Source organism: Dermacentor andersoni, chromosome 1, assembly GCF_023375885.2.
Source record: "Dermacentor andersoni chromosome 1, qqDerAnde1_hic_scaffold, whole genome shotgun sequence".
In the NCBI taxonomy this organism is placed as follows: Eukaryota; Metazoa; Arthropoda; class Arachnida; order Ixodida; family Ixodidae; genus Dermacentor; species Dermacentor andersoni.
The window spans coordinates 161,869,165-161,897,011 of NC_092814.1; the positions used below are offsets into that span (position 1 = coordinate 161,869,165).

The following is a 27,847-nucleotide window of genomic DNA, read 5'->3' on the forward strand; positions in this document are numbered from 1 at the left end:
CGACCCACTGGCCCAAGTTTAAATAGCTTGGGCCTAAGTATGAACTCGTGGTCGTGATGCCGCCGTGGTCGATGCATCGTTTTGACTCCACCTTTGATATCCGACTCTCGTCATGCCGTCGTGGTCACGCCATCGCCGTCATACAGTCGTCATGCATTTTTTGTCACGCCACCATCGTGATGACATTGTGGTCGTACAGTCGTCGTCATTCCAGCTTCGTGATGTGAATCTCGTCATGCTGTCGTCGACACGCCTTCTACTCCGACCCAGTGGTCCAAGCTGTCTTGTAGCTTCGGCCACTAGGTATGAGTTCGTGCTCTTGATGCCGTCGTGGTCATTGCACGGTCACCATGCCAGCTTTGACAACCGACTCTCGTCATGCCGTCGTCATCACGCCTTCGTCGTCACGCTGTCGTTTTGTAATTCTAATCACTTCAGCAACGTCATCCCATTGTCGTCATGCCGTCGTCGTCATACCGCCTTCATCGCTCCATCGACATCAATCTTTCTTCGTTATTCTATTATAATCACACTGTCGTCATTCAGTCGTGGTTATGTCGCCCTTGTCATGACGTCATCGCGAGACAGTGGCTATCATGCATCGGTTGTGAGACCGTCATCATTATGCGCGCCGACGGTGAACCGTTGTCGTCACACCAGCTTCGTCATCCAACTCTCGTCATGCCGTCAACGTCGCGCTATATTCATCATACAGTTTTCATTATACAGCAATAGTTAAGCCATTGTCATCTTACGCTCGTCTTCATCCCATTGTCCTCATGCCGTTGCCACGCCATGGTCGTCATTGCGTCGCCATGCATTCGTTGTCACACTATCATCGCGATGTCGTCGCGGTTGTTACAGCATCATCATTGTATTCTCGTCATACCGTCGTCATGAGCCATCATAGTCACACAGTCATCGCAATACCGTTTTTATCATGCCATCGTCGTCATGCTATCGTTTCACCATCATCATCACTTCGGTACCGTCATCCCTTCATGTTGTCGTCGTCGTCGTACCACATTTGTCGATCCATCGACGTCATTCCTTGATCATTCTATCGTAACCATGCTGTCATCATTCAATCGTGATTATATGCCACCGTTGTCATGCCATCGTCGTCAGACACGCTATCATGCATCCGCTGTCATACCGCCGTCGTCATGCCGTCATCGCCGTGCCATCTTCGTTACTCCAGCTTCTTCCTGCGGTTCTCGTCACACCGTCGCCGTCGCGCCATCGTCGCTATACAGTCATCTCATTGTGCTCGTGTCTTCGTCGTCATTCTGTTGTCGTTACACCATCGCATAATTTATTAATCGACATCTCATTGTCGTCATGCCGTCGTGGTTATACCGTATTTGTTGGTCTACCGATATCATTTCCTTCTTCGTCATTCCATCGTCCCTGTGTCGCCGTCATACAGTCGTCGTCATGCCGCCATGCACATGGGTGACCTTTGCAAGCGAGCGCCATAGCAAAGTGGGACGATATTGGAGTATGTGGCATATAGCTGGAGCAACGAAAGTCTATAATTACCACTGCACGTGTTGAATAAACGTGAGTTTAGGAATATCGTCTGTCGCTATATTGTTCGAATGCTATTCGCATTACCGTCGACAGTCATCGCGAGATGAGTTATGCCGTATTTTATTTTTTATGTATGCACAGTGGTTTCTGGCCCATATATGCATACGATGCCGGCGAACGGCCGTCTTTTGAAGTCTGCAGCGGGTTTTTTACCTATATACGCCCTTTTATAGGCGCATGGGATGTTTTCTGCAATCTCTAAGGTTTACATTACCATCATTGCTCAACAAATGTGAACAGAGAGCCGTTGACTTCGCCACACACAGCAGAAGGCAAATGCGGGAATATTTTCTAACTTTTGGTTCGTGTTCTTATTTTATGTTGTCCTATTACCATTAAAATGATGATCATTAGCTTTATGCATTGTGTTTATTGGCATTTGCATTATATTGTGATTTGTGCTCACGTTAACATTTACGTTCGCTTAATGTACCAAACATTTCCTGAGTGTGTGTATTCATTGAATAATTGCCTTCGTTGTATTCGTAATAATGATTCATTTTTGGTACGTTATTACTCTATTCCGCTAGTGTACATTTGTACACATCTGGCCTGTAACCGCTGCCATAATCTACGTGGGCCCTCTGGCACTTTCTAGTGGTTTGCTACCGCTTTTTGCCTGAGGGACCCCTAGCTGCTGTTGGAAAATAAAGAAATGATTGAATGTATGAATGAATGAACAGAAAGAAAGAAAGAAAGAAAGAAAGAAAGAAAGAAAGAAAGAAAGGAAGAAACGTCCTCTATATCTTAGGTTTTCTTAACTCAGTTAATGCAAACAATAATTACAGTAGCACGATTCGTCGATGCACATAGGGAAGCCTACGTGACACCGCGTGCTAAGTGTCCTGGTTAATATGTATATTTTTCTTTTTACAATCATTCATTGCTTACAGCGAAAAAAAATGTTGTTGCATGTAAGTGAAATTAAGTAGCCGGAGGCGTACTGCTTCCATCTCTCCAGTTATACCCCATTTAACCATACTTACTACCGGAATGCAAACTTGCGGACACTTTTGGCTTTCCACCGCATTATGCAATATCATGCAATTTGTACGCATGCACGCAGCGCGCACCTCCGCATGCGCGGGCAGCGCCATTCATTGGAAAACAGGACATGCAAGACATGCCCCGGTGAGCCAGCCCTCTGCGAAGTGTTCTTTACATAAGTAGGGCATCTTTGCTTACGTCACGTCGAGACGTGCCTAAATCAAAGTGTAACGAACGAACGACGGACAGATTGGCAGACAAGGACGGCCCATTTCTTACAGCACGTAACCCTGCTTTCCGAACTAAAACAGCTGCTTCCGTCATCGCTACCACTCTGTCTTCCGCAGCCTAAATCCGCTTAGGAAATGGCGGAAGGACGCGTGTATAGGAGCGGTCGCTCGGTTACCTGAACCTGTAATCGGCTCCTGAGCGAGGAACTGCCGCTGCATATATATGTAAAACAGAGTTTTAAGCTTGTGAGCTGGCGTTCATGAGGAATTAGGTTTGACAATCCCGGGGAGACAGTATAACGGCGTGCTAGCAATGCCTTGAAATGCGCTTTGAAACGGGGACGAGAAGGGGGGGCCTCGCGTTTCCCGTTCTGTAACCTCGACGGACACGCTGTTTTAGATGGCGCAGATGCCAAATCTTTGACGGTTCAGCGTACCAGGCAGGCCTATAGTGCTCGAACTGAGCAGGGAGCACGTTTGCGACGCTTGAGCCGAGCGCGTCAAGCCCGCGCACGCTCGTGCCTTGTAAAACACGACGAATGTGCGCCCATAACACATGTGCTCGCAAGTCCGGCGCTATATATATGTACGCCTTCAACGGCAGATGAAAGAAAATAAAAATAATTTGTTTATTTATTCCCGCTACCAATGAAGATGCGCTCTTGCACAAAACGGCGAAACCTAACGGCCACGAAATGTGTGCAGAGGATGAGGGGGAAAAAAACTTTATTAAATGGAAAAAGAGCTGGCTGGTGGGCGCGGTCCCTAGTCCAGGACCCCGTTGGTTCTACCCGCCGTCTTCGCCCTTTCTGTCGGCCATAGCTGACTATTCGAGCTAGAGCTGGCAAGTTCACTCTCCCACAGCTTGTTGGTTGGGCTGGGTATTGGATCCGGCTGTGGGTTACTTTTGCATTCCCAGACCATGTGATATAGCGTAGCGAGTTGGCCGCAGTGTCTGTTGTCGGAAAATTATTTCTTGTTCTGTCGACAGCGTGTCGTATCCAGGCGGATATGTGCGTCGGGACAGCATGTAGTGTTCAGCGAAGTCATTGAAAGCAATGAGCGGGTGGTCTGCTCGGTGGTCATCCTCCAGTGTTGCGCGGTTTGCAAGATCTCGAGCGTATGCGTGGGACGCTTGATTACCGCGGAGTAACGAAATGGGCAGGCGTCCAGAGTATTGACGGGTTTCTGGGGGTGTGGGGAGAGGTGGGATTTCAGGCTAGGCTATGCATTACAGACTTGGAGATTCTTCCAGTCATGAAAAGATGGCGCGTTTCTTACCCCATGCGGTGTCGCATGTGTGCACGCACGTGTGTACAGCGCATATGGATCAGTGAGATAGATTTGGGTGGTTGTGCCTCGCTGATATTGTAAACAGACATCCTCGCCTTCATCAGCCCATTTCTGTCCTCTGCCTAACGAAGGAGGGCCTCGCTCAGCGATTTTCATTTACCCCTGTTTCGGGTCAGGCGACTCCTAGCCCCATCCTACCAGCTATGTACAGTTTTCGGTCGACAACTTACGTAACGCGTGTAGCAGATAACTGGTAATTAAACAATTAAATTCTCGGGGTTTACGTGCCAAAACCTCGACATGATTATGAGGCACGCCGAATAACGGGGGACCGCGGATCAATTTCGATTGCCTGCGCTTCTTTAATGTTTACCTAAACCCAAGTACTCGAGTGTTATTGCATTTCACCCCCATCGAAATGCAGCCGCCGTGGCCGGGACCGAACCCGTGACCTCGTGCTCAGCAGCGCAGAACCATAGCCCCTTAGCTACCGCGGCGAGTGCAGATAACTCGCAGTCTGATTAGCAGAATTGGTGCCAAGCGAAGGCAAACACCGGCTAATTAAAAGCTGACCATTAACTAGAACCGACAATCAGAGAGAGAGAAACAGAGATAAGTCATAAGGGAAAGGTAGGGAGGTTAACCATGCTGAGCCCGGTAGGCTACCATGCACTGGGGAAGCGGAAAAGGGATTGAAAGAGGAGAAGGAAGAAAGAAAGTCACAGTCTCCACTGTTACGCACACAAGCGTTCACCGCTGAATCAGTCACAGGTGGTCATACAGGCTGGTGCATTTCAAAAAACGTATCAGCGCCTTTGTGGCCTTGCACATAGCAGACGCACAAGGACACGGTCCCCAGATCTTCTCCTCTGTGAAAGGACGGTCGTCTAAGTGCCCCAAAGTTGTACGACTCGTCTTCGTATGTAAGGAGGTAACACAGGATATGTGGGATATGGGTGTGTGTGTGTGTGTGTGTGTGTGTGTGTGTGTGTGTGTGTGTGTGTGTGTGTGTGCGTGCGTGTGCGTGTGCGTGCGTGTGTGTGTGTGTGTGTGTGCGTGTGCGTGTGCGTGTGTGTGCGTGTGCGTGTGTGCGCGCGCGCGCGCGCTTGTATTATTCGCTCAAGGACTGCCGACTCGCCAGAGTAAGTCCCATATGCAAAAAAGTTCTGTGTGTGTGCAAATTTCTACGCCTGCTTTTCCTCCATATCCTCAAATTTGCGTTAATTAACCGGATTCGGTAGCCATGAGTTCTCTCGAAAATTTTGCAGGCCATAGCAAAACGGAAAACATAGAAGTAAGACTAAAGCCAGCGCTTTGAACAGAACAAGTTCACAAGTCGTTTTTAAGAAGTCGGAAGCACGTCAGTGCATTGTTTTGCTCAATTCTACTAACGATAAGAACATGCATGTTAGTTACCGAAACTATTGTGTTTTGCCAGCTGTGACGTGCAGAAACCACAATGAACGATAAGGGCTTGGATTTTCTGGTGAAATCTACAAATGGCGCCTAAAACCTTATTTTTGTAAGTTCGTTTACAACCGAAATAAGTCGGTATTGCACGTGAATTCGGCACAGGAAAAATAGAAATGTTAGGAAATTGTACTCGGGAACTTTACCATGTTAAATTACGTTGGTTTCTTTCTGCCATAGCAAAATGAGACTGTAAATATCGATAGCTTTTACCCATTTCAGTAACACTGTAATGCTTCGAAAGGTCTGTCTCTTACTGTATCGTATCGCGATTGGGCGACGCTTGTTACCACATTGTAAAAGAAGTTATAGGGAGTTTTAGCCATGCTATATTAGTGCACGAAAAGCACCTGTCTCTGCGGCAAATCTTTACATCCTGCGAAAGAGAGCACGTACAAAGCAGCCGATTACCGTATTACCATACGACGGTTCAGGTTAGGGCTAAAAACAGGTAGGGCTAAAAACTCTTTGCCTTTCATATATTACTACTGAGTTCATTGGCCGTTACCTTGACCGGCCACTCTATACAAACATTTTGATAGAAAAAAAAAAACAAGAAACAAAAAAGTTGAAACCGAGGTTATGGCGTCGAGCCTTGACAGGAATTTCTACCGAACTTGTTGGAAAAGGAGGTAATCTTTCACGCAAATATTTAAAAAACAAAATTTAAAAAAAAAGAAAGAGAATGATGGAGAGAAAAAGATCCTGGGTAGGTTCATTCGAGGAATATAAGCGAAACTCCACTACCCTCCCGCCTACTTGGAAATTTTCGTTTGAGACAAACACTGGAAAAAATAATCTGAATTCAATAATTGAGTAATGCCCCCCAGAAAGGGGCTTTTAAGGTAATAAAACTGAAACTGAAAATATTGAAGACCCAGGACACTGAATACCAAACACATCACACAGCGCACAAAATGACGAAAAAGAAAAAAGAAAAAGTCTGGATTTTGCTTTATCTTGCCCTCTGTTTGATACATTCAAGAGGTGCCATGCGCTTAGCTCCAGATTATCGTCTCTTCCCAGCGGTTCAAGTTTTGTCCATCCCTGGCCCGCACACTAGCGCGAAAAAAAAAAAAAAAAAAGTGGCGGCACAGGGCTGGCTTGTCGAGAGCGATTGTTTAGTTTCGCCGGTGGTTTAGTACCGATCTGAGTGGTTAATTCGTGCCGGTAGTTTGGTGCAGCTTATCATTTGAAAGCATAAGCGTGCGCGAAAAGTGTGAAAAAGAAAGTGTGACTAATTATTAAATTCATTCTCTGTTTATTCGGGAGTGCGCATGTACATAACTAATTTTCTTTTCCTTTTTCACTTGATAAGGAACATATAAGTATGTACGAAAGAGAGAGAGAGAGAGAAAGAAACCCTGATACTGCGCAGGACCTTCGTGGGGCGAGCTGGTTGTTGAGTCGTGTTGTAACGCCGTAATGCGACATGTCAGATAGAGAGAGAGGAAAGAAAACAAAGACAAGGCGGGGATGTTAATACGTGAAAAGCGTCTGGGTGACTACCATATGCGCAGGGGGAAGGGGAAGAGAGAGACAGAGGAAGGCGGTGAATGTCAGTTGTCAGACAACCTGAAGTGAAACACTTACCACCGTCAGGCTTTGCCGCGGACGGACATCCCAAGAAGGCGACGCCCATCAGTATGGCCCACCATCCTGCATGAAATGTGGAGGGAGAAAAAAATGTGAAATTTTTTTGCCGGTTTTGTTTCACGCAGTGTAAAGCAAGTACTAGGAAAAAAAAAAATTGAACAATGAAATAAAGAACTGTTGCACCCGTAAAATTGACAAATATGTTCGGTAACTAAAACCTAATTCGTTAGACCGAAGTGATTGGTGAGTAATAATAATACGCACACACATACACAAAAGTACTTCTTATGGCCTAGAAAAATGGACGGATCCGAGGGGCTCGATTTTTCGTTAGTCCCAACCATGCGAAAAAACAATGAAGCCAGATAAAGCATTCAGGAAATTGATTCTTATGTTTAATGTAAATGTAGAAATGATACGAAAAAGGCAAATGAAAATGGACGAAAATACAACTTGCAGCAGGTGGGAGCCGAATCCACATTTTCTCTTTCACTCCTCCATACCCCTCCCCACGTGTAGGGTAGCAAACTGGACTCAGTCTGGCTAACCTCCCTGCCTTTCCTTCCTCCCTTCCCCCCCCTCTCTCTCTCTCTCTCTCTCTCTCTCTCTCTCTCTCCGCATTACGCCTGCAGTGCTTTACCATGGAATTAGGCTATCTTCCCATACAAAAAATTGAGTCCATCGAATTCCCTTATTCTCGCTAATTGCATAGCGAGAGCCTCGAATACGGCAGTCCTGAAGCCATGACGTACAGCATACGACGGTTTATTGGCCAGTTGCCTGCTCCTAAGCTCACGTACTGTGCGTGACGCCCGCAGTTAGAATGATGCTCCACATTTGCTACCTTGGCCGTGACTGGCGCTGGTAATACCCCTCCTGACACTGGAGGATTGGTGGAAGAAAAGTAGGGAAACGACAAAAGACGGAGGCGTACAAGAGCACACTTCGCAATAGGGGATCAGAAAATTTGGGTGTGGTAGTTCATAGTGTATTTTTCTTTTTTTATTGTTTAACCTAGGTAGGACATTAGGCAGTATAATAGCAAGAGCTTGGTGGCGCAACCCACCGCCCCGTTCCAAAGGGGACGCTCATATCCATCCATCCATCCATCCATCCATCCATCCATCCATCCATCCATCCATCCATCCATCCATCCATCCATCCATCCATCCATCCATCCATCCATCCATCCATCCATCCATCCATCCAACCGCACGCACGCACGCACGCACGGACGCACGCACGGACGCACGCACGGACGCACGCACGGACGCACGGACGCACGGACGCACGGACGCACGGACGCACGGACGCACGGACGCACGGACGCACGGACGCACGGACGGACGCACGGACGCACGGACGGACGGACGCACGGACGGACGGACGCACGGACGGACGCACGGACGGACGGACGGACGGACGGACGCACGGACGGACGCACGGACGGACGCACGGACTCACGGACTCACGCACGCACGGACTCACGCACGCACGGACGCACGCACGCACGGACGCACGCACACGCGCACACACACACACACACGTACTCCGAAGACCTTTGGACAAGGGGACATCTACCGGAAAGGCGGTCACGCGGGGTGACAAACGGCAAAGGTGTATCTCATTTTCGGCAAGGGTCCTTTGCGAAAAGGAAGATAAAAATAAAAATTTGCGGAATTACGTGCCAAAGACCACGATCTGATTATAAGGCACGCCGTAGTGGTGGACTCCATGTTAATTTTTACCACCTGGGGTTCTTTGACGTGCCCCCAATGCGCGATACACGAGCGCTTTTGCATTTGTCCCCCATGGAAATGTGGCCTCCGCGGCCGGGATTTGGTGCCGGGATTTGGTGCGGCGACGCGGAAAGCGAGATGTCCGGACTCCCATTATCGGCTTAAAAGGGGTGTAGTCTAGTACGCAGCTCTTTAACAGCAAGAAACTTGACAAAATAGAATGGTGCCTCGTTAGTAATTTTAGTACTCGCAAAAACGATTTAACTATGTGTGGTGCGACTTGCATTCGCCTTTTATGTCTGTGTCTGTGTGAGGCCGGACTGTGTGCTGTGGATGTTAGGCCCTAGGACATTGTTTCCTTTCTTACTATATATATATATATATATATATATATATATATATATATATATATATATATATATAGGAGGTATATATATATATATATACACAGCCGTCACCATTATTATAGGGTGTTACAACTTTATTTCCATTTCAATAAAAAAACGTCGCAGTTTCGTCCTAGAGGCGAAGCATCCAATATCATAGCAAATTAGTAGACAGCTATGCAAAGTAAGGATAGTAGATTTATCGGCCGTATATACCTGTAAACATAGTCACACTAACTAAATTAACAAACATGGTGTCAAGCGCACAAGAAAACATGAACGCAAGTCCCTCGATGACAGTGCACACTCGCTGTCAAAGCGCTGGAGTAAGGAAGCGCGGCAGCAGAACCGAGCGAATTGACCTTCGTGCTGCCTTTCACTTCAACGCGAACAAAGCGGCGGGAACAAAGCGCACACGAAGCTATCAGCACTCGGCACACTCTTTCCCCATCGCAGATCGCTTTCAAGATAGAGCCCGCGCGGCCCGCCATACGCAGCGGCCACCGGAGTAGAATGCCCTCCCCCCCTCTGCACTCCCCCCCGCCGGTGACTTGCGCTCGATGAAAGACGGCGCGCTACTTGCCCGCTGTCCTTCCTTGCGCGCGCGAGACTGCCACCATCGTCGTCTCACCCTCGCACGCTTTCACTTGCACATACAGCATAGGCGCGCGGCGACGATATTATCGCACTTGAATTTATGGCGATCACTGCGACGGCGGAAATGCGCCTGGAGTGTCCATATAATTGCTATCGCAATAAAAGATACTTCGCAGTGAGGGTGTTTGTCAGCCAGTGAACGTTTACTGCAGCGACACTCTCAAACCATTGTAGCCGTTTCCACAATTATGATCGCCGCAGTCGCGTCATATTGGGCTTTGCCAGCTTCGCCGTTTCATGGCTTCATCCCCATCCGGCTTAGCAGGGGCCAATGTGACTCGCATAGTCTCAGTTTTGTCAGGGTTTGGAAGCATTTTCTTAGCTCGACGTTAACTGTCCATTCAGACTAGCTTTGTGCGCTTTTGCACAGTGCTCATTGCGATACCGGAAGGCAAAATTAGCTGGGCAAAACGCTCTCCACTCTATGCTACCAAGCCGATTCAGCCTTTGCAGCGGAGTGACCGTGCGCAGTTGGCGTCGAAGAGACGCGCTTATGGAAATGTCAAATCAACAACTGTTCTCCGCAATGCCTGAACAAGTGAAATGTGAGCGGAGAGGACCGTAAGTGACGCTTAGCTTAAGAATGTCTAAGACTAAAATTATTTCTCCTTTTCTTGCTTTCTCTCTTTTTTTTACTTTGCATTGGCCAGATACTTTTTTTCATCGTATGGTCAGTCTCAATTTAAAAAAGCAGCGCCATGTCTTTTGCAGCGTCGCTTACTGAATAAAAATTGAGTCACTTACGTATCCTTACTTGATTTGAATGCGAAAGCACTTTGACTTCTCTAATTAATTGGTTACGTCCATGATACGTGACGTCATACTTTGTAACGTGTCCTTCACAACTCTACCTTAATCCACCTTAATCCGCTTTAATCCACCTTAATACACCTTCTTCTTACTTGTACGAACCTTAATCCATCATAATTCACCTTGCTCTAATTTGTACCAACATTTATCCACGTTGTAATTCACTTTAATCAACCTTGATCTACTTTACTCCAGCTTCATTCACTTTACTACAGCCTCACTCACTTTACTCTAGCTTCATTCACTTTACTCCAGCTTCACTCGCTTTACTCCAGCTTCATTATGCGCCCTCTGTTACATACTTCAGCTTATGGCGCTAATTGAATGTACTGCTTTCACAATATCACTGCATTCTTTGTTTCTTAAAGATGTATCGCCGCCGGCAGGTATTACCTGCCGCAATATCTCACTGGCTTTGGCGTTCTAGCTGCTGCTGAACATAGGCGTTCGGGCTCGGTTAGTCCGGAGCACTCCACTACAGCGTCTCTCATGGTGAATGTGTTGCTTTGGAACGGGAAACCCGGTGAATCTAACCCATACAGTTCTAAAGAAGCCAGTTGCCACGGCTGACGTAACTTTTACTGTGTGAATGAGAGGAAAGCATCCGTCTCATTCTTAGGGCTGCAGCGCAGCAGCGACGAGGATGTCCCCTTTGCGGGCTAGCGCCACACGTCGGACGCACCACATGACTGCGCAAGATTCCTTGGCCTAAGTTACAACAGCATATTCTAAAGACGTGCGCGGCACTAGCGAGGCACCCTGTAGCAGATTCGGCTCAACCACCTAGGTCATTTTCTTGGATCAAGAGGGACGATGAACTCATGTCACCATGACATGGGCTTGTGCTGCTGCATAAACAGTTCCACTCGATTCCTTTCGGAGCAGACCCTATGGCCCAAGTTTGCTGTTCAGCCAGAAAGGAGTAGCCTCATGAACTGCTGGCACTAATGAGGCAGGATTTGAGATTCACCCCGAAAGAGAAATTAGGAAAGAATGTAACGTGTGCGATGGCATCATTGACATCAGACACATGCTGGCGGGCTGTCCCGCGACTCTCGCCGACCCCGAAGAAAAATGGCTTTACTGGCACAAGATGATATCAAGCTCTTCTTATCAAGATCAACTACGGGCTGTCCAGAGGGTCCACGATGACGCCATAAGGCTCGGCCTGGCGGTGCCGACGTGGACGCGGCCCGCCTCGGTCTGAAAAGACCGGGCTTCAGGACACTAATAAAGTTTTGTGAATGAATGAATGAGACTCCGAGGAACTCGACGTTTGGGCTTGGTATAAGTCGACCTCCAGAAGACTACCATGTAAAAATATTGCTTACCTAAAGAAGAACGTCTCGCCCTTTTTAGCTGCTGACGAGGAATTCGCTTAGTCGAGGGACACGCTTACTAATAGAGTGTTAGCAGTTTTGTCATGCTTTGAAATGTGCCCTGAAGTCGGCCTTGAAATAGTTAAGAAAGAAACAAAAAGGATAGACCGACTGGTTCCCTAGGCCCTTTCAAGAAGTTAAGATTGGATTGCCATGCAAAAACGCTTAAAATTGACAATCCCTTGTGAAATTTTGTTAGGAAGGTGGGAGCATGTAAAATGGACTCGCGAAGTTTTTACAGAACCGCCTGGATGTTTCATCTACTGACGATTCTTTTCAGGTGAAGAAATTCGGACGGGTCATTGATTTCTTCGAGAATGTGGCATGCTCGAGCGTTCTAGCTTTTCAGTCGGCAGAAAGGATTTGTATTATAGTCCATCGCACATGATGAGCTGTTGTCCTGTGTCAGTGAGTGCATTCAGGCCTACGGAGCAGCCTGGTTTCAAGATATGTCCAATGCAAGCGTCGGTGCCTTTCTCGAATTACTGTGCACGTATATTCAGTCCACCTTCGTTTCTTGGGATGAATAAGTTTTCATCTATAGCGAGGTAATCTGCATAGGCTCGCTGAACCCTGTCTTTTCTGAGCGATATTTACCTGACATGACAAGGCAAAACAACCCTGGAACAGAAGGTTGCGGCTGCATGCCACTGTTTAAAAAATGTAATTCTAGAAGTGCGGACAAGATAAAGCTCGAAATTATGGAACTGGAAAATATCCTAAGAAGGAGCGTTTTATTGGACGAAGAACTTGGTTTGCTGCAAGTGAACAGTTAACTTTTTCCGCGGTTGCAAAATCCGTCTCGAGATACCGTGTACTTTTATCTTTTGATTTGTTTGTTCATTCCTGTGTCTCGACATGTGACATTTCTACATGCCAATCAGCGCACACTAAATCCTCAGTTGTTAGCCCGCACCCGTTGCGTGTGTTCTCGTGTTCTGTTCCCGTCTGTCCTGCGTTTCAGCCAAAAAAAAAAAAAAAAATTAGTCCCTTACATGACGTATCATGTATAATACGCTTAGAACAACTTCTTCTAGAGCATAACGGAATCGAAAAGGGGGAAAAATCCTACATATTCACCACGAATCTATAGCCTCTCTAACAATGAAATACACAACGACTTTAGCACTTAAAATAATAACTGAGTTTCCTTTACAAAATACATGGCGGCCGCTCGTCACACAGCGTGCAAGAAGTTTTGAAATAAAGAGGTTACTTCCAGAATTTCTACACTTGAAATCGGCGCACAAAAAATATCAGGGTGCTCATTTACTCTTTATTAGCCTACCGTGATATTTCGATTGAGAAATACATTCGGGTGGTTTTGTGAGGCAAGCATTAACTGCTGTATCATATATGATGCGGCATGCAGTTATGGGTTGTTTCGTGGAGGACGGTAGGATATACTTTCTCGCAAAGTGGCCGACAGAAAACAAATTTGCCGGCAAAATTTATTATTTGCACAAGCTATACTTTTTCTTAGAACCATTATTTGGGCAGAATAGGTAAGAAAGTGAAAATGGCAGCAGTGTTTGCGATGGAGATAGCGTGGAGCCTACCATATTCCAGGAGCTAATAACAATAGAATAAACAAGAAAGTCTCGGAAGGAGAGGTAGAAGGTTTTATTTTGGCTTGCGCGAAACTCAAAGTCTATGGGAAAAAAAAATTAACATGAAACCAAGGTCTAAAAATGATCCGGCCTAGATATTGAAGGTATCAATTAGGCAATCAAGGATGATGTCATCAAAATTTAATAAAACGTGTGCTGGCTGGAGCTGGGAGAAATATGCTCCATCTCCTAAAGCAACGTGTCAAGTTTTTCGATCGTTCTGATATTGTCTGTAAGTTTTCTGCAATTCAAATGTCTTTTTGCATGTTTAAAAATAAGGAAAAACAAGGAAACGCAACCGCACGGTGTATCATAGATGATACGCGACAATTTATTGCTCTTAAATTTGCAACCAAGCATTTCATTAGAAAAGTGAAGTTGGTTCAGGCATATCTGGTCTAATGAAAAGCTTGTGTAATTTTTTCACAAGAAAATTCATGCGTTAAGGTTTCACTGACCACCAACTCGTGTAATGCGTCTCAAGTATATACGGCTCCCAAGCAGGGAGAGTTCCAAGTGAGAAAGAAGCTTTACTAGCCACTTTCGTACGGTCACTGGGCAACCGTGTACCTTGTTATGTTGTAACTCCTGTACAACATAAGAGGCCAGTTGCGCAACATACAACTGACCACAGGTGGTGTACGAACCCATATCTTCCCATCGCACGCATACCGAAAGTACAGCCTGAATCACACTTCTCTAGAATGGTCAGTCGGCTGATCTCGCCGTCATCTTTCGAAAAGAAAAAGCACACGCCGACGCCGCAGTGAGACAACGCATGGTCATGCCGCGTGCTAGGTTCCGCACGCACGGCAAACATAAGTGGAGCCTAGCAGCTACCGCGAGGCAGCAACTGCGGACGATGGCGCAGCCCGCAGCCGGCCACGCCACCACTCTAGTCTCCAGACGAGTGTTATTCAGACTGCGCGTATTATCTGGGAAGCGTCGTTATTGTCGACAACGCTTCAATATCCGTCGGCAGAAGGTAAACACGCCTTCGTGTAGGCAGGCGGCTCGTCCTTATTGACTTGACGCGATGCGCGCGTGTTATGCGAGGCGCCTCGACGGGGAAAGCGTGTCGTTCGATCGCTCGACAGCCGGTTTGTCCTGCAGTGGCCGCCGTGGTTGCGCAACGCACGAGGTCACCCCGCCGTTTCCGGAGCGAGGAGTGATGCGGCGCCTTTTCAAGACGTGCAGTCGGACTCGCTCCAGAGCGAGGTGAGCGACTGCGAGCACTCGCGTCGCCGTCACCGTGCCAGGCTCGTGGCGGCGCGGAAACAAAGGACCGTTATTCGGGCTCGGCATGTGGGTCTGACGCTCGCCGGGTCGCGTATTTTCATCCGCTAGCAGCTACAACGGGGCGTGCCACTTTTGACGGAGCTCGACGTTTCTGCGCAGGCGCGAGTAAGAGCGGGCGCGAGAGAGAAAATCTGGGGGCTTTTGCTCCTTGAATATATGACTCAGCCTAGGCACTACGGAGGAGGTTTCTTAGATTTCGTTGTATTCGTTTGTCCCCTGACATGCCGGCATTGCGGAGTTCGGTCGAGTTGGTTTATACGCTCCGCCGCTGGCTGCCCGCGCGGTGAGGCAGTGGGCGCGGACGCCGCTTGGTGATCGCTGTGTCTGAAGGGTCAATGTTCTGACTGGTGTTTTATAAGTCGCGGGTCGAATTTTTCGTCGCGACGATAGATCGGATTTTTTACAAGCACTGCTCCAGGAGGGCACATGTAACCGGCAAACGGAGGCCTCAGGAGAGCACCTGAGGTTATATTAAAGCAGGCGGCGCAGGATCTCCGGGGCACCCAAGCGGTAGCGGGGGGATCAAAGCTGGAAGCCGGGCGGCCCGTGGGTTGGGGCCGCAGAGGCCGAAGCGTGCCTGGGGGTGTTCGCATAAACATTGGCTGTCCGCGATAGCGGACAGCCGATCTTATACTCCCCTGGCACGCGCAGGCCTCTGCGAGCCCCAACCCACGGACCAGTCCGGCTTCTAGCTTTGATATCCCCGTTGCCGCTTTGGTGTCCTGGAGGCGCCGCCAATAATGCGAAATAATGACACGTTGTTTTCATTGGTAAAAACATGATCGATTAAATATGATTGCGTCGAGCCGCCAACTTGCGATGCTAAGTTCAGCACAACCGCGCCCCGCGACTTCTGCCGGCACGGCGCGCCTAGGGACAAGCGCATACACCGCGCCCCAAGGGACTCCTCCGTAGTACCTAGGCAGAGTCGTATTTTCAAGAATCAAAACTCCCCACATTTTCTCTCTCGCACCCGCTCTCACTCGCGCATGCGCGCAAACGTCCGTCGTCTCCGCAAGTTCCACGCCCCGTTGTACCTACGAGCAGTTGGAAATACGCCGCCGGGTCATGCTGATGGCGGCTGTCTAAGATAATTCCTCCGGCGCGGTTTTCGCGCTTCGCATATAATAGTGCACTACGCTATTGGGGAAAAGAAAGAAAATATGAGGACGAAGGTTGCAGTTGCTCAGTGAGAAAAATCTCGCGTGTTTTTGCCGCAACTATCTTCCTGCAGTTCAGAGACTGTACAGTAGTAGCAGGTCGACGACGACAAGACGACGGCATGACGATCGCACTTTTGTCGCTAACATTTAATACAGCGATCATGAAAGATTCTCAAGGAGGAGTCTCTCAACGTGTCGAAGGGTCGAGGGCTCCTAACTGCTGCTCGCAGTCATTGATCGACGTCACAGTTCTTTTTAAAAGTTCGTTTCAATTTCAGCGAGCCCGTGGAAGTGAAATAAACCGTTCCCGTAGCCCTCACCACAACTTCTCTATCCAACACTTCGTCGTTCGGTTAGATAAAGTAAAGCAAGGGCTTCAAACTGCTCGAATCAATAATTAAAGTTGATCGTGGCAACTTTTTTCATTACGCACTGTGCAATTTACCCTTTATCTAGAGGCTATCAACCTGAAAAACTGTCAAATGGTAAACATACGGTCAGCGTCATTTATCTTACTTTAATTTTAAAATGTTTGTGCAGCTATAGAAAGCATCCCATATAGAGCTGTCAGAGAGCGAAGCCAAGGACAGCACATAGGAAATTAACTGTTTTTATATTTTGTTGAATTGTGGGCTTAATTATACATGATACATAGATGTGCGATAAGCTTCATATTCTTGATAAAGAAAGCGCAAATGAAAGTACAAGAAAGAAAGAAACAACTTCTGGCACCGGAAATAAGGGGTGGGTTGGGGGGGGGGGGGGGGGGCGGAGTACGAGGGAGAAGCTACAAACTCCGCACGAAGCGTGCGGTGCAGCAACGGCTCTCCTTTCGTACACATTCTCGTATATTTGTGTACATGTGTTTATATCCTTGCCTATGGGGAGTGTTAGCCAGCGTCGCTATCGAGGTCATGGCGTTTCTTTTCTTTTTTTCTTTACGCAAATTTAATCTGCAGTGAGTTTTACCGCTCAATAAAAGTAAGAACAGTTAATTTCCCAGTGTACATTCTTTGGCTTCATATGGTTCCATTAAATATTGTGTCATGTTCAGAACACGGTGTGAAATTGTGTACGCTGCACTGGCCGTTAACACAACCAGTGGTGCAAAAGACCACGCATCACGCAAGGACACAAAGACAGGGCGCATTGATAAGGTGTTCATCGTGTCCTTGCCTGATTGTGTTGATGTTTATTTGCGTGGTTGATCTTGTTGGCGGAAATGCAGAAACTAGCTCGGAGGGGGGGGGGCTATAGTGAAGAACACGTCAGGGACTTCGGAAACGGAGGAGGACGCACCCAGCCGTCGACTAGGACTACGACGACGACGATGATGATAATGATAATGATGGCGATAATAATAATAATAATAATAATAATTTGCGCAAAAAGTGTGTACCCTCCCGGTGGCGTGCCAGGCTAGACAGAACGCCAGCAAATTTGAAAACGGGAAAAAAAAACGAGAGGCAGACATAGACAAAGCGACACGATGGTGGCTGCCACCTTCCTGTCGCGTTGTCTATGTCTGCCTCCTGATTTTTTTTTTCTTTGCTCGCATTCTCATAGTATAACAATGTACCAACTAGCTCAACAAGCCACTATTATGTACTGTCCTTCACCATGTTGGTGCTAAAAAAAAATATGACGCTGTGTGGCTGGAGGGCGAAGGCGCGGCGGCTCAGAAGATTAGCATACGTGCCTGGGATGCACTACAATATGGCGCGCTGGGCAGCTAAAATCCACACGTCGCCGAGTTTACGCACCCCAAATAACCTTGGAAGAAGAGAGAAGTATACAAGAGTAACCGAAAAAAAAAAGAACATTGATTTATGAAAGTAGCCTACTAGACTTTGTGCGCTTTTTCTTGTACTGTGTTTAGCATTTACGAGCTGGAAATCCGGATGTGCACGTCAAGTAACATCGCGCTCGAACATATATGCGTTCGCTGCATACATATAAGGCGAATTGGACTCGGTGACACAGGCTCTTGTGACACCGGAGAAGGGTGGCACCGCGATTGATTGCTGAGCATGCGGCGATTCGTTACCATCATTTCCTTGCAGCTAATGTTTTACTATATGCGTCCCAGCTGCGCAATGCCTACGCTGCGGCGCAGCGGGACTTCGACACCGACAGATATAGTTTTACGGGCTCTCTGGATTGTTGCTGTCGCTGCGACCGTAATACGCGAGTGCAATCAGGAGAAACGAACGCAGCACCTTTGTTTATAACTGTTTTTTTTTTTATGCGGTGGACGGACCATCACGGAACTTCAGCATCCTGGGATTGCGTAGAAGAAACCCAGCGATCTTAACTTTTTGTACGAAGTAGTCAGGTCGCGGACCAATACACCCCCAATTTTAGCGAGAAGTCGCTAATTGATGACTTGCTCGAGATTTCGTCTTCTCTTAGTTTTATTTTTATCGTTCCTTGACCACTCCGAGTGGACGGTCAAAATTTGAAAAGGTAAACTTACTCCCTATTAAAAAAATATAAAATATATAGACCTAGAAAAGTCACTAAGACGTACTCCAGAAATGATTAGGTTGTTCTTACAACTAAATGAAGCAAACAGAAAATAAAGCCAATGAAATCACACGGGATGATATTTCCGGCTTTACTGTCTCGTTCCTTCGTATTGTCGCCTCTAATGAAAATCGAGTCCATCGGTTCCCCATATTCTTCTTGCTCAATGTGGTCGTTGAGGTGACGAAAAGCTTGATACATTTAACAAATTTCTCGTTAAGTTAACACTGCTGTAAAGTTAGGAAGACTATGAGTATTTATACGTCAAGCCAACCTCCCCACCTTTCATGAAATAAAATCTATTTTTTTCCTGTCCTTTAGAACTATGGGAATACAGAGGCGACAGGGCCGCAAACGCCGGCTGCCGTAATGAGCAACATTGCTACTGCCGCGACGGATAGCCACCCTGGAAATGTCCGCGACTCTTCCAAAGGTATAGACTCGATCGGGACTGCGTACCACTCGGCATGCCACCCCCTGTGCGTTAAACAAAAGAAGCCCGTTTATTTCTCATGCTTTGCGCGAACTGCATTCCAAGCATTCTGCTGTCCCGCTTAAGTGGACCATAGATTGGCCGCTGCGTTCCGTCTTCGCAGGCGACTGAGACGATGTCAATTGTGGGGGCGTCAGACTATAGTAGATATGTGGAATAGGGCCTCTGGAATGCTACTAGGACGCGGGAGTGCGTGATAACACTGTATTGTGAAAGCGGATGTCTGCCTATATCTGTCTGGCTCTTTTTCTTTTTTATTGCGATAGCAATTATGTCGACACTCCAGGCGCATTTCTGCCGTCGACGTGATGTTCCACACAAAGTCCATGAGCGATAACATTGTCGCCGCGCGCCGTATGCTGCATGTGCGAGTGAAAGCGCGCGAGAGTGAGCCAACGATGGCGGCTTAATCTCGCGCGCGGAAGGAAGGAAAGTGGTAGAAAGTGGGGATGAAGCGCGCCGTCTTCCGTCGCGAGCATGGCACCAGGGAGAATGGAGGGAGGGTGGGTGGGCGTTCTGCTCCGGTGGCTGTTGCGTATATCGCGCGGCCGCGCGGGCCCTATCTTGAAAACGATCTGCGATGAGTAAAGAGTTTTGGTGCGCCGAGGGCTCACAGCTTCGTGTGCGCTGTGTTTTCGCCGCTAAGTTCGCGTTGAAGCGAGAGGCAGCACGAAGGCCAAATCGCTCGCTGCTGCCGCCGCGCTTCCTCACTCCAGCGTTCTGACATCGATTTTCCGCGGTCATCGAGTGAGATGTGTTCATGTTTGCTTGTGCGCGTGACACCATGATTCTTAATTTAGTTACTAAGTGAATGTTTACAAGTTCATACGGCCGATAAAACTACTATCCTTACTTTGTATAGCTGTCTACTGATTTGCTATCCCTAATTGCTCTCCTTGAGCACGTGCCAAGCACAGTCAGGCAATCAGTGTACGCGGATGACATATGCATATGGACGTCTGCAATGACACGCCTACAGTTGCGAGCTAGAATTCAGAGAGCTGATACCTAAACTGCTATCTACCTCCGTAATTGAGGCCTGGAAATTGCCTCCGAGAAATGCGCGCTAGTGCCATTTACGCGCAAACCCATGACAAACTACAGTGTAATGATAAATGGGAAAAGAATACCATATGTTAGATCTTACAAGTTTCTAGGTGTCTTAATCGACAGGGACTTGTCATGGAGTCCTCACGTATACGTGAAAAAACGGTTGGCATGCATCTGTCACCTGTTCAAGTTTTTCACTGGCAAGACTTGGGGAATGTCGACAAGTGCTATGCTAATACTATACAGCGTGCTTTTTCTCGACTTTCTGCGGTACAGCTTGCCAGCAATAACCAACACAGGCAAACTGAATCTACGCACAATACAAAGTGTTCAGGCTCAAGCGCTCCGGATCTGTCTAGGCCTGCCTCAGAGTGCATCAACAGTGGCGAATATAGCAATCACTAGAGACCGCTTTGTCAAGACCCACATTGAAATCGAACGGCTTAGGGCCCATTTAAGGCATCTTGCCAGGACTCCTCCCCACCACCTAGCCTGTCTACCAATGGAGAGACCTCGCACCTCTTTCAGCCAAACGATAACCGCACATGGTGAATCATTGCCAGCTTGTTTCACTCCTGCTGCGAGACCTTCGATTCCTCCATGGTGCCTCGCTCAGCCAAAAATGAACCTGCCAATACCTGGCATCGCGAAAATAGCTGATCTCACCAGCCCTTAAACAGCTCACGTTACTACTTTTGTAAGAGAACTACCGTGACTCTACGCATATCTACGTTGATGGATCTGTCCTGTCAAACATCTCCGCTGCGGCAATCGCGATACCAGCGAAAGTTACAACCATCAAATTTAAGATGATTCACGCGAGATCATCGACGGCAGCAGAGCTCGCAGCGCTCTTTACCGCCCTTCATTACATCGGTGATGAGCCCCCACGCAAGTGGACGAGCTTCTGTGATTCAAAGGTGGCACTGCAGTCTCTACTGTCACCTTTACGACGCGGACTGCACAAACAGCTAGTATTTCAGATTACAGAGACGATGCACTGTATAAGTGATGCAGGCCATGAAATAACTTTCCAATGGCTTCCAAGTCCCTGCGGGATCATCGGCAATGAACGGGCCGATCAATCTGCCCGTTCAGCCCATACTGAGGACTACCAAGTACCAATAGCACTTTCTAGAACTGACGCAGCACGTAAGCTCCACCTGCTTGCTCGCCAGTGCACGACGTCGCAGTGGAATGAGCCACATTTCAGGAATTCCGGACTATACTCCCTTGATCCCACATTAAGCCTTCGAGTCCCATCAAAGCTTCGCCGTGGAAACGCCACGCTTTTGTATCGACTGTGGTGGGACGTTGCTTTTACCAAAGCCTATGCTTTCCGCATTGGGTTGGCCGACACCGCAACCTGTGACCAAGGCGGCCATGAAGGATCGATTGGCCATATTTTGTGCGACTGCCCGCAGTACAGTCCACAGAAAGAATCCCTTCGCCACGAACCCAACCAGCTGGACGATCGACCACTATCGGAAGAAGGAATTCTACACCATCGACACCTATCACAGAAGGCCGTGCAAGCGCTACTGCGCTTCTTGCGATCTACCGCCATTTGTGAACGTCTCTCTGGAACGACCTTCGTGTGTCTCTGTGTGTGCATTTTTTTACCCTTTCCTCTCTGTCCTCTTTCTAACCTCTGTCCCCAACCCCAGTGTAGGGTAGCAAACCGGAGACGAATATCTGGTTAACCTCCCTGCCTTTCCCCTTCATCTCTCTCTCTTTCTCTCTCTCTCTGCTATCGCAATCGATGCTTTGCCTTCGGGCGAAACTGCGACTTTTCTTATCGAAATGAAAATAAAAGAAAGTTGTAATCACCCTATAATGGCAATGGCTACTCCTTTTCGCATTCATTTCGCCGACATGGAACTCACGGTCAGCTCACGTGCGAAATCGCGGAACTTGTCCATCACTTAACAGAAAAAGGACATGATATCTCTTTTCAGTGGATACCAGGTCATTGCGGTATCATTGGTAATGATGACGCCGATAAGGCAGCTCGGACGTCAAACCAAGAAGACCGCTGCGTCCCCATTCCGCTCTCAAGGACCGACGCCGCGAGACAACTTGGCATTCTGGCACGCACGATCTCCTTAGCAGAGTGGAATACCGTACATACAAGGCGCACAAGACTGCACCGACTAAACCCATCACTTCAACTCAGACCTCCAGCCGGTGTGCACCGGCGTGAAGCGTCTCTTCTGTGTCGGTTATGGCTTGGAGTGGCCTTCACGAATGCCTACTCAGCACTAATTGGAATGGCTGATAGTCCTGCATGTGATGTTTGCGCATGCGAGGAGAACATTGACCACATATTGTGCCATTGTCCTCAGCACAAAGACAGTATTTGTCCGACACATTGAGGAAACTAGACGATCGTCCTCTGAGTGAACAGACAATATTAGAGCACCGTCCCGACCGATCATCGGCTCAGAAGGCAGTGAAGGCACTTTTGTGTTTTCTCAGAACTTCTGGTTTGCTCGAGCGACTTTAACTGAAGTGCTGTCCGTACACGTACCTACACCTTCTCTCTCCCTTCTTTCTCTTCCCCTTCTCCCTTCCCCCAGTGTAGGGTAGCCAACCAGACTATTGACTGGTTAACATCCCTGCCTTCCTATATTCTTCTCTCTCTCTCTCCCTTTTCGCATAGCAGAAAGAATATATAGCAAGGAATGAAATAAACGTCCTAAGGCGTACCATCCACAGCACACAGTCCTGCCTCACACGAAAAAATAGACATGGAAGGCGAAGGCAAGTCGCATCAAACAGAGTTAAATCGTTTTTGCGAGTACTAAAATTAATAACGAGGCACCATTCTGTTTTGTCAAGTTTCGTGCTGTTAAAGAGCTGCGCACTAGATTCCCCCTTTAAGCGATAATGGGAGTGTTGTAATCGCACCGCTGGCCCGAGTTGTTGGGGTCTCGGTGCTGACGCCCGTTATTGCCAATGGGTCGCAAGCCCCAAGGGTAGCGTTGGCCTGGCGGCCTGGGGCACTGGAAGCATCCGAAGGTCCCGGCAAAGCATGAGAAGACTGGTAACAGAACAACTTGTTTATTCTAACATAGCAAAAGAGCGGCCGGTCAGGTCGACCGAAGTGGAGAGACGGGAGAGCACGTAACTCAACAGTACAAATCGGAGCCTCTCCCCTGGCGTCCGGGGGCAGCTGCTCTTATACTCTCGGCGTCGCGGTCCAAAAGGGAAGGAGGGAAGGTCACGGGATGAAGGTCACGGGACGGCGCAGCAGGGGCCCACGACGGGGACTCGCTCCGCGACAGCCGACCGGAGCAGACGTGTTGCGGATGGGCTCCCACCCCTCCCCAATAACCTGCGAGTCGTCCCTCTATACCGACGACGGTTGCTATCGCGCCTCCGGCAGCCTTGGTTACATCCCGACGGGCTCGCCGCCGCCTGTACTCCCACGCTTTTGGCCCGCCGCTCCTGAGCCCAGCCGCCAAACCGGTTGCCAATCGGACCTTGCCTGCGCGGCCCTGCCGCGCCAGGCTCTCCGACTGTAAAACCGCCGCCCCGACTGCTGAAATGGCCCCCGAAGTTTCGCCCGATGGTCCGGGCCCTTCCAACGGCCACCAACGTACACCATCCATGGTCAACCTCCCTGACGAAGACTCCGATATGGACTCTCGTGATTACTTCACGCAAGAACCAGGCCTCCTGACATCGTCGTCCGATTCAGCTGCGAGTTTCCCTACCCACGGTCCCGCGTGGGAGTACGCTCTCAGCAAGCATCGGGCGAAGAAGCTCCGCAGGGCCGCCCGGGAAACACAGACCTCCTCATCATCGGAATCAGCCATATCCGTGAGTGGCACTCCGTCCAATTGCAACCTCCTGACCCCAGGCATAACCCGAAAGCCCGGTCCTCGTCGCCCCAGACTGCCACCCCTACCAAAGGGAGATCTGAAGGTAGTCATCCGGCCGACGAGAGGCCTAGCCCTCAAGAAATACCCCAACCACGCTATCGCGGCAGCAATTGTCAAGTCCTGCCAGAACCCCACCCGTGCGGAGGGGAAATACGTCGTGCGCCCCCACATGGGCTCAAACATCCTGATAGTCAGCACCCCGCACGAGGAGGCCGCTGACGAGATCTGCCAACTCACCCACCTTAAACTGGACAACCAAGCCCACCCGGTGAGAGCATACGTCCCGTTCTCACCGCAAACCATCAGAGGGATCATTCACGGACTCGACCCCAACAACACAAGGGAAACCCTCATGGAAGGACTGTGGGTGCGGGACACCCGCATCAAGATCCTGGACGCCCGCATCTTGGGCGCATCTACAACGGCGCTGCTCACCATAGAAGGATCCCACCTACCCAAGCTGGTCTACCACGGAGGGTGTGAATACCCATGCTACCAGTATAGGCCGGCCCGGCAGTTCTGCCGGATGTGCATGCAGCCGGGACATCGCCCGGATGTGTGTCCAGACCCCAACACGCCGGTTTGCCGCCGGTGCGGCATGCCGAACCCACCCCCCACCCACGTTTGTGAGCCGAAATGCGGACTCTGCGGTGGTCAGCACGAAACCGGCACCAAAGAATGCCCCAAGAGATTGAAGCCACCAAGAGCGCTTCAGCTGCCACCCACCCGCAACAACGAAGAGAAAAGGTTGTCTCGATGGGACGGCCTCCCCAAGATCTACAATAATCGCTGGTTCGACTCCGAGGACGGGGACTCAGCCGACCGCAGCCGCAGCCGCAGCCAATCCAGGAGCCGATCCAGGTCGAGAACCCGAGCCCGGCAGCAGCAGCCACATCCACAACAAATGCGGACACCGCCCACACCGATGCCGAGAAAGAAGCAGCAACCCGCCCAAGACACAACCAAGCAGGTGAGCTGGGAAAGCAGGGGCAAGGACTCCTCTGCTCCTCCAACAGACACCCGAATCCCTAAACTACAAGCGATTATAACTGCGCAAAATGCTAGGATAGCAGAACAAGACGCCAAGATCGCAGCGCTTATGGCCAAACTAGACAAAGTAATCAAACAAAACACTGCGCCGCCACCCACCACACCCCCACAGCAACCCGATGAAGTAGTGACACACCAAACGCTACAGCAAACACTACAGGACATGGAGAAGAGAGTAGTCAGCTCCCTCACCGAAAATGTCACCCAACTATTCAGCGTGCTTCAAGCTAAAATTGAAACCATAGCGGGAAACCTCGCGCAGGTAACTGCTGCACAGAACTCACACTCAGTGTCAATTCAGGCGCTCCAGACTCAAAGCCGCAAACGCGCCTCGTCACGCGATCAAGGTCCCTCCCGCAATCGCAGCCGTGCCAGTTCCATTGGGAGCGATGCCGGCCCGCCAGCCCACCTAGCCGCCCAATATGGCCCCAAACCATAAGCCAAACAACACCGAACACATAGAAATATGGCAGTGGAACTGCAGAGGTTTCAGACGAAAACAAGGACTCCTTAAGCAATACCTCTGCACCACCCCCATAAGACCTGACCTTATCTGCCTGCAAGAGATAGGAGCCGAAAGAACCCCAACGCTAGCCGGCTACTACACAATCCACCAACCCCACATGGCGACGGTTGCAATCCTCGTCGCAAAAGACATCACTGTCATCGAGCACTCTTTATCGGAACCGGACATTGAGCACTTAGCCATAGAGATAGTGCCCAATAAACGGGGCCGAAAGAGCACGTTCGTGGTTAACACGTATAAGCCACCAAAACCAGCAAGGGCCGATTTCACCAACCTCCTTTCCGAAGCCAATCGACTGGCGCAAGCTAACCAGCTCATCGTAGTTGGGGATTTCAATTCCCCCCACCATGACTGGGGGTATCAGTCAAACTCAGCAAGAGGAGTGGCAGTCGCACGAGCAATAGAAACCCTCGGACTGGAACTCCTCACCGACCCTTTATATCCGACCAGGGAAGGCAACAGTGTCACCCGTGACTCCTGCCCCGACCTCACCCTAACGAAGAACGTCGCCGACGCCACGTGGACGAACCTAGGCGAAACGCTGGGCAGCGACCACTGCATACTCAGCACGTCCATATCATCATCCAAAATTAGAAGGGGTCTGGGCACCGCCCATATCACAGACTGGCCCAAATTCCGCAATGCACCCTTCCCGTCAGGTCCCATTCAATCTATTCACGCCTGGAGCGAAGACATCAGACAAGCATACAGAACAGCAACAGAAACAATACACCGCACACCGGAAGCCCCAGAAGTAGACCGCCACCTACTCAAGCTATGGCAGAAGCGCGGCCGGCTCGTGGGAAGATGGAAAAGGCAACGCCTAAACAGACCCCTCCGCCTGCGCATTGCACAGCTCACGGAGGAAGCTCAAACATACGCCACCAACCTAGCACAGCAAAATTGGCAACAGTTCTGCGAGTCACTGCGGGGAACGCTGGGAACCTCCCGTACCTGGGCAATTCTGCGGAACCTCATCGACCCCTCTAAATCAGTCACAATCTACACGCACCCTGAAGCGCATTGCTCACCTCTTCCCGGGAGACGACGCAGCACTGCTTCAGGCTCTAAGGGACAAATACATCGGTACTAGTACCGCCCCACCGTGCTCGGCGACCTACCAGGGCAAGGAAAACACTGCACTCGACGCTCCCATCTCTGAGGCCGAGGTGTATGCCGCCGTCCGATCGTGCACCCGAAACACGGCGACGGGAGTAGACAGAATTACCAACGCCATGATCCGCAACCTGAGCAAGGCACAGATCAGGGACCTCACCAAGTACCTCAATGACTCGCTCTGGGAGAAGAATGAAATTCCCTCCGAGTGGAAACACTCGGAGATCATAGTAATTCCGAAACCGGGCAAGAAGCCGGTGATCGAAGCACTACGACCTATATCTCTCACATCGTGCCTGGGCAAGCTCTACGAGCGAGTCGTCCAGACGCGCCTCCAACACTACATGGAAGACAACAATCTTTTTCATCCCTCCATGATTGGCTTCCGGTCGGGCTTGTCGACGCAAGACGCCTTCCTTCTCCTGAAGGAAGAGGTTCTCTCCAACATCCCGAGGGGTGGCGAACACATCATTATGGCGCTGGATCTCAAAAGTGCGTTTGATAACGTGTCTCACGAGGCCATTCTCTCGGAGCTCAGCAATCTCAACTGCGGCAAGCGCACCTTCCAATATATCAAGAATTTTCTGTCCAGCCGAACGGCAACAATAGGAATGGGTGACACGAGATCGGACCCTCAAGACATGCCCAACAAGGGCACGCCACAAGGATCGATCATCTCCCCGCTCCTATTCAACATCGCCATGATTGGAGTCGCCAGGGCTCTGCAACAGGTTCCGAACATTGGATACACCCTGTATGCGGACGACATTACGATCTGGACAAACACCGGCTCCCTAGCCGAGAAGGAAGACACGCTCCAAGCGGCAGCAAACTGCGTCGAAATCGAGGCCATTCGATGCGGGCTCTGCTGCTCACCCGACAAATCCGAAGTTATCCGCATACAGGGATACAACTACAAATCACCAGGCAACCTGAGCATCCTCCTACACGGGGCTCCAATCCGGGAAGTGCCAGTCATGCGGATCC

The 27,847-nt window shown here is 49.4% G+C and overlaps 1 protein-coding gene across 1 annotated transcript in view; it reads right to left on the minus strand.

Annotated features, from left to right (window-relative positions):
• Positions 1-27,847, minus strand: part of Culd (CUB and LDLa domain) — a 223,478-nt gene that overhangs the window by 69,347 nt on the left and 126,284 nt on the right. Inside the window, exon 3 of the mRNA XM_050194991.3 lies at positions 7,167-7,232. Within this exon, the coding sequence (XP_050050948.1) occupies positions 7,167-7,232 (66 nt within the window). The remainder of the gene's footprint in view (positions 1-7,166; positions 7,233-27,847) is intronic.